This window comes from Rhea americana, unplaced genomic scaffold, assembly GCF_003343005.1.
Source record: "Rhea americana isolate MKP2758 unplaced genomic scaffold, rheAme1 scaffold_11, whole genome shotgun sequence".
Lineage (NCBI taxonomy): Eukaryota > Metazoa > Chordata > Aves > Rheiformes > Rheidae > Rhea > Rhea americana.
The window spans coordinates 5,901,820-5,910,003 of NW_028185150.1; the positions used below are offsets into that span (position 1 = coordinate 5,901,820).

At 34.6% G+C, this 8,184-nt stretch overlaps 1 protein-coding gene across 1 annotated transcript in view; it reads right to left on the bottom strand.

Annotated features, from left to right (window-relative positions):
- TLE4 (TLE family member 4, transcriptional corepressor) overlaps positions 1-8,184 on the bottom strand; it is a 133,689-nt gene that overhangs the window by 95,023 nt on the left and 30,482 nt on the right. Inside the window, exon 3 of the mRNA XM_085312255.1 lies at positions 7,960-8,004. Within this exon, the coding sequence (XP_085168381.1) occupies positions 7,960-8,004 (45 nt within the window). The remainder of the gene's footprint in view (positions 1-7,959; positions 8,005-8,184) is intronic.

Sequence of the window (8,184 nt, forward strand, 5' to 3'; positions counted from 1 at the left end):
TCATTGCCAATGTTCCACATCCCAAATGTAACAGTGAAAGGTTTTTCTCCTTTGAATAAGTTGAATCTCACCCAGTAAATGTCATAAACCTCCGGCAGCACAAGATCCTGCAGAGAAACCATTTAAGCCAACAAAAACAGAGGCAAAGTTAGAAGACCTCCACTCAAAATTGTATCCTGTATTCCTCTCTTTCTCTCACATAAAGAAGAATGAATCACCACCATCATGGCTGTATCATCATATGATAGATAAATCCACAAAAACTTAACAAGCAATTACAGAAATAATGTATGTGTGTGTATATATATATATATATATATATATATATTTTAATTTGGTATTATTTTTCCTCAGTAGAGTATGCTTCATACATTTTCAGAGAACAAGAAATTACAACAAAAGATGCCAACCATACAAGCATTTTTAACAACACATATCCTGCTCCCTTGATTTTATTGTGAATTTCTTTACTAGCAACAAGTGATTATAGGAGAATGCTAGAGGAAAAACTAAGAAGTGTGAGCCAAGTGCAGTTTGACAGCTTAAAAGTAAAAGGAAAATAAAAAATCTCACATTTATTATTTTTATCTCATGATTAATTTTAAGCCAGTCTCATGATTTTCTGAGACTGGCATGATTTAACACGTAGAATTGGCAATACAGCATACCATACAAATACATAACCATAAAGAGACCAATTCAAGTTTACTGTGGGGACTATAACTTTGACTTGCCTGACATCTGTGCATTTAAACATCTCAGCCGTAACACCATAGTGTTCAATACCAGAACATTACATATCTGTCCTGGGCTAAGCAAGACGATTTCATATGTTTAAATTCTACATGCACAACCCAGAAAATACTATTTAGAGGTCTGCTTACTATTTGTGACATATTTCAACTATATTTCAAAAATGTATTTTATATATATATATATACATACACACACACACATACATATACATACAAATAAAAGTTACAGGCACCTGCTCTTGATAATGTGCCAAAATACTTCTCACTGCACTTAACAATAGAGTTTGTGTTACCACTAAGACAAACAAGGGAAATACTGTACCTAAGAAGTACTTGAAGCTAACAGTGAAATTGTAAAAATCACCTTGAAATAAAATAAAATTTGTAAAAATATATGGAGGGAGAGGCAAATAGATATTCTTAAAAATCTTCCTATTTTGACATTTTAAATAAAGACTACTTTTCCATTCCAATATTCAACTGYTTTTCTAGATTAGGATTATTTGAAGCCCAGCCTATCCATGCTGAAGAACACTGTGATCAGTTAGTTAATACAAATACTCATTTATACTTCCTGTGTTTTGTATTATCATCTTTGTTCTGCTTCCTCTGTACATAGTGGCTAAGCTGGTTTTGTGAAAGTCAGTGGCAACAAACGCGCTCAATCTGTAGAAAGGAAAAGAAGCAACTTCTGTAACAATTATAATCACTCAGTTCACAAACTGGCCAAAGTTTGTGACATAACTAATTCTCTAGTAGCTCCACAAATAGCACATCACAGCTTCTCATTTAAAATGGCAAATAAAAATAAGACCAAGCCAACAACACTGAATTCGCAGCATTTTATAGCCTTAGTATCTGAGTCACACAATCTAATATCTTGTTTAATTGAACTAATGGCATGGTATAGAGTTGACCAGCAAGAGCACCTTTTACAGTATAAAAAGTAAAGCAGAATACCTGTTTTGAGGAACTTAAAATCTCAATTATTTCATGACTGAATCCTTATGTTAAAAGTTATTTCAGTTGCAGAACCAAGCAAACATTTTAAAGCCAGATTTAGTTATCTCTGCAGCCTTAATTCTGCTTCCCTAATGTCTATTCTGTGCGCAAAGAGAAGTCCTCTAGGAAAACTGGTAATGAGATCAGTGAGTGTGTAACTAAAAACTATACCATAACACACATACACAATGGAGCAGGATGAAGCTTACAGAAATCACCACAAACCTCAGACATCCTAGCATCTGAATACCTCACAATGAAACCTATCTGCTAAGTGTTTTTCCTGCAATGAATATCCTAGGCACTTCTTTTTTTGCCCTTGAAGAGAAAGAGTTATTATATAAAATGGTGCAAATGTTGTTATAGTCATGTTGACATAGCTTCCCTCTTTTCCTCTGTCAGATCTACTGCAGTAACTTTCTCTATAATAGAAAGTGTTCAGCAACCCTAGCCATAGGGTCGCCATCGGCTCCCTCTGTAATTACTATAAACTAACATAGTCAGTATAGCAGCATCATGGCAATTAGCATCTTTCAAAGACAGAAAAATGCTTTTATGTTTAAGTACTGTAGAGTACAGCCCTTTTCCAGTAAAAAACAGCATATGTCTTAATTTAAAAGTTTGCTCAGCATGTTTCGTGCTATTTCATGTGTTTTAAGCATCTGTCTGAATTGCCAAAACAAGTTTGGGGAAAAAATTACCTTTTCCTTTGCTTATGTGTGGCAAAACCAGAATGAAATGGAAGTCCTTGTCTTAATATATGTTCTTCTGCAATTGTGGGGATAAAGGTTATTTCAACAGTATCTCGCAGACAAGTAGAAACAGCAAACTTCTCAGTAATTACTAAGTTCTCTCCACAGAAAGGTTTTCTAACATCTCACTATGAAAAAAAAGAGCATAGAATCTTGCTTCAGAACCRGGTAGTTATTACAAAGCAAAAGACTTCTGGTTTAACTGTAGAATACTACATTTTCCAACTTCTCATAAGCTTCTAAACTATTCAGCTGGCTTCAGAGGCTAAATAACCTAAAACTGTGACAAACAAGCCTCAGTTGTCAAGCTGATTTGACAACCTTTTTTATATTTTGTGACTTCAAGAGAAAAGCTGCTTGCTTTTCTCTTCCTCCTTAATAGTCCTGTACGAGCTGCAGTCTTCAAAATTTCACTTCTAATCTCTCTCGTTTTGTAGTTTCCCAGTTCAGTTCTGACTGCTCATTGCCTGTATCAATATTAAATCATTCCATATAATAGTTTTCTCCAGCTATTCTTCAACTGGAAAACAGCATAAAACTACAGACTGCCTTTAAAATAAAAAAAAAAAAAAAAAAAAAAGCATACCCACATACATACATTCACACATTTATTCACAGAGTCCAGTTCCTTGCCATAAAAGAGTACTTTTCTATTACATATTTAGCACACACACAGACCAATTCTCTGTGATATATGGATTTTATGGCCAGGAAGATGAAAAATGGTCAAAACACATCCCTAAATTAAACAAATTGATTCCCATCTTTACCCTTTATCAAAATAATTTAGTAAAGCATAAGAAGCAAGCAGACTCAAGGCTGGGATGTCATACAACCCATATATTAACTCAGTCAGCAATAAATCTCCCCTTACTCTTCAAACTCTATACTACTTTCTTAAATAGCTCACTATAAAGCTCTAACCTAATTAAAAACAGCTTTCTTGGCAACAGTGGCCTTGATTTCACTTATTTACACATTAACTGCAGCCTCCGTTTGGCCAATCCAGTCTATTCCCTGCACCACGCAGGGCCTTTTATCTGCCCTGGACAGCATTTTCTCCAGCAGATGAAGTAGATGCCGATTGATTTGCTGTCGAGCATGGTAAATTAATAGCAACAAATTGCTGAGGGCCCCATCTCGCTGCTCCACCATGCTTCGGCAGTTTTGCTTTATTTGCTCCATGATGGGCAGCAGTCAGGCCTCTTCAAGTCAATTTCTTCTTAACAACCTGCAATACTCTTCAATGGTGAAAATAGAGCCGTTCCTTGTAAGTCAGAAATCAATATCCTATTGCCCTTAGAAAATGCTAAACAAGCAGTATTGGCAATCCACTTGGTACTAGAGGGTATCAGATATAATGCAAATCCATACCGCTTCCCTCCTCATAGTTATTACAGTTTGCTAAAAGGTTCCTAATGCCATTTATCATCATTTACCATCGACTACTGCAGCTATGATTATGATATCCTATCAGCTAGTAGAGCCCTTTCATTTCTATCCAATTAATATTTTAGCAGCACTCAAATGGTTCTTGCCCAAGTCTCATAATAAAATTTACATGGATTGGACTGAAACAGGGGGTTTTCTTACTGTGATTAAAAAAGGTCTTTTCATTTATTTTTTAATATCCAGCTTCTTGAGGTTTGAACTTTCTCTCAAAATGCTAAAATCTTGTATTTTTTCTCTGACAATTAGTTCAAAGACAGAGTTGTAATCCAGAAGAATCTGAATTTATAGTCTATCACCTCCAAAAACATAAGCAAAATTAAAAGTGAATGCTGTATCCTATTTATGCTCTCCATCAATCCCATTCACAAATGTCTGTAGCCAAATATAGACACTTGTTTTAAGTGATAATTACAATACTGAATTAAAACCTTCAGAAAGCATGTTTGATTACAGCAATTTAAATAAACTGTTTACCATAAAACTGCCTAATTTCAGAAATTTAGCAGAATGACCAACAACAACAAGTAGCAACACTGTATTAGAAAGCAGCACATCAACTATTCATTCATAAACTATCCACTAAGCCTCTTACAAACAAATGTTAAAAAAACAGCACAGTAAGAAATGAGCATTTCTAGGTTCATTTAAATGCTCATATTTATTCTAACACTGAAATTTAAAACTGTGGGAAACTATCTGTTCATACTGCAACCCACAATCCCTAACTTTTTGGCTTTTCTTTGGAATGTGTCTGTTTTGAAGCTTTATTGATCCTACTACAGAATATCAAAAATTAGGTTAATATTTTAGACTATAATGCCACATGTCACAACATACCCCACACGTCTTTAAAAAATTACAAATGACTAATTCTACCAGTCTAATGTTATTTACTCAGTTACCAAAATTTAAATTAATTATGTTCTCAAACATAATTGTTAAAAATTGGCAACATTATGCAGGCTTAATTAAGATTAAATCCAATTTACTAAATGTACTTTAATTGGTACTAATTACATTAGCTTTCCTTTCAGAATGACAAATTCCCCATAGGTTTCACTTTAATAGTCTTCTATCAAAATCACAGGATGACTGATGATGAGCATCACATGAGGGGTGAAAAAGAAATACTCTTCTTCCCTCCTTCTCCTCCCCCCAATACAATCATGCACACACACTATCACTGCTCTGTGCATTTATCCTTTTATCAATTTGCTAAGTCACAGAGTCATGACTCCATCACAGCCATCATTTTCTGTTCCAGTGAAAAATTTCTCTAAAAATAAATACTCTGTGGCTGGGAGCAGCCAAGAAGAACAGAAGCTTTAACAGAAAAACACACAAAGGTTTCAACTATCAGGGCCACCAATTACTAGGGTACTTTCAAGGACTCCAGGGAGTCCTGCTCTTGAACCCTTTGAGACGCAAATCTAATAAGTGAATAAGCCTAACCTGATCTTGAGAACTAGGCCCAATTATGCCGAAGGGCAACTTCACTGCATTATTGCCTGCTTTCCATTACAAGGGCATCCAATGAGTACATCTGGAAAAGACCCTAAGAGGAACCAAGGCTGTCTGCCAGAAAAGCAAATAAAGACAGATATGTCTCTGTGCTAAAGTGAAAAAAAAATATATATATATATATATATATATATATGTATGTATGTATGTATATATATATATATATATATATGTATGTATATATATATATAAAAATAAGTAGGTGGTTTGCAGAGCTGTCTGTATTTCATAATGTGATAAACTGCCCCCAGGATTTTTGATATGATTGAATTTAGAAAGCTTAAAAAAAAAAGGTGAATCGCTCAATTTCAACTGGGCACAATTCAAAGATGGAGGAGGAGAAAGAAAAGGGAATTTAAGGTGGAAAGCTAAAAAAGCTTCACACACATCAAATGAAACCATCAACACTACATATACAAAAATTGGGCCGTAATACTGTGATTCAAAACTAAAATGGGGAATATTTTACAGTTGCTGAACAAAAAGAGAAAGGAAAAAATGCTGTGGCAATACAAGGGAAAACATGAAAGATATAAAACTAACATTCAGATTCAAGAATGAAAKTAAACAAGTTTCTTACTTGCAATTAATTTGCATCAACATCTGACAAAAATATTGTGTTTTGTGTAAGAGTAAAATACTTACAAGTAAACACTAATGGAAAACGGTGTTTAATTAAAATTCAGTTCTTTGTAATCCCCACATTTATTCGCAATTAATTCAATTAATTTCAATTCCTCCAGAATATTGTTAAAGTCTCCACTTACCATAATTGTACTGTTTCTGATTTATTTAGAATTTAAAAATTCAAAGGGTTTTAGTTTTGTTTTCCTTTCAAAAAAATACAACTGCGCATCTCACATATATAGACTTAGTCATACATACAGAATTTTGTGGAGTCAATTTAAGYCTACATACAATCAGTTGCTGTAAAAACAGAGTATATAGATATATAAACAAGTCTGACTTCAATGGTCGTCTTCAAACACCTGTGATAATTTGCTGTGCAGGTGGCCAGTAGGGACTCCRGACTTTATGAATTGTTTTTGCATCTACTACTTTAGGTTCTTTTAATAGTACCAGAAATAATCTGGCTATTCATTTGAAAACAGCTCCAAAACATCTGACAGTTAATGAACAGTCTTTCCACTACCAGCAGTGACCTGAATCAGGTCCAGAGAGTAACCATGTAATTAGAATCTGATCAGCTAGAGGAACAGCCTTTTACTCTCCACTATTTGTTAAACACACTTGTTGAGTCTTTATAGGAAGGTATCACATTCATGAATAGTATGTATGAGCTCAACAGGGCTATGTATATCTGTAAAATAATGTGTATGTACAAAGTTCCATAGGTTTGGAGCTGCAGATCAAAATGCTTTAAGGCAGGAAACTCCACTATCTTCGTATTTGTCGCTGTCTAGCACAAATTGTCCTAATCAGTACTGTGGCACTGGGATGCTAATAGAATACAAAATACAATAAATAATATGAAAAAACATTTGACTTACACATTTGCTCTCAACAAGATGAAGAAATCCTACTTCCACAACCCAGAGGAGTTCCAAATCCCTTACTTCGAATAGAAACGTGTATAAACCAAATTTAAGATGGTCCTTCTCTCATCCAACTACTTCTTTATTTCTGCAGCTTACGCTACCCAGCAACATTGTTGAATTGCTCTGCCATTTGCTAACATGAGTTGTCAGTATTAAATTCCCTCATATACAAAGTTCCCTCACTAGAAAAGAGGTCAGATGTTTAATTCATTCTCCTCTAGAGAAGGTTAAAAACACATATTACTGAATACAAATTTCTGATTTACACTACCATGCTCCATCCCACTAATCTCCTATTAATCGTGGCCTAAGTGCTAGACTTCAAGGCACAAAACTAAGCATGCTAATATCCTTGTAGAAAGCTCATTTACACCTTAGAGCTTGACTAACCAAGACAGTACTTTCGGACAACGGTCCAAGCAAGTAGCTTGTCAAAAACAGGAACATATCTGTGCATCAACTTCTTTTACAGTTCCAATTTAAATCTGTCCAAGTTAACCACAGATAACAGTCTTTTTCTATACACAAATATACAATTCTTTACACTTCATATATGTTTAAGATGTAGCCACTGTTCCAAAAGGTAAACCTCAAACGCTAGGCATTAGATAGATCTGAAGCTACAACCGTTTCCCTCTCTACTCACATAGGTACTCTCTTTGTCATAAGATCACTTGCATGTGCAGAGATTACATGTGGAAAGCCAACACAGTAACACACAACTGGGAGCCAACACAGTAACCTACACAGAGCCGTATATCGTACACAAGATGGAAGTTTCAGGGCACTGTGGAACACAGAAAATACCCAGTGCACTTAAGCATGCAATTAAATCAACTCTCACAGAATACACATCTGTTTTAAAACTGATGGGAGACRTTACACAGAACATTCTTACACAAAAAAATATTTGCCTACCTGCTTATGCATCTCTATATTCAGCCCATAGGACATCTCATAATACTAAGAAAGAAAAAATGGCTCTATCAGAACTTGAAACCAGAAAAGTCATTCCAAAATTCACTTTGAATCAAACATCATCTGTATAAAGGCATAAAGACCTACAAAATATTTACTCGCTTTAAAAAGCTCCTGGAATTCTAAAGCAATTTCATAGCAACTTTTTTTTTTTTTTTTTTTTTT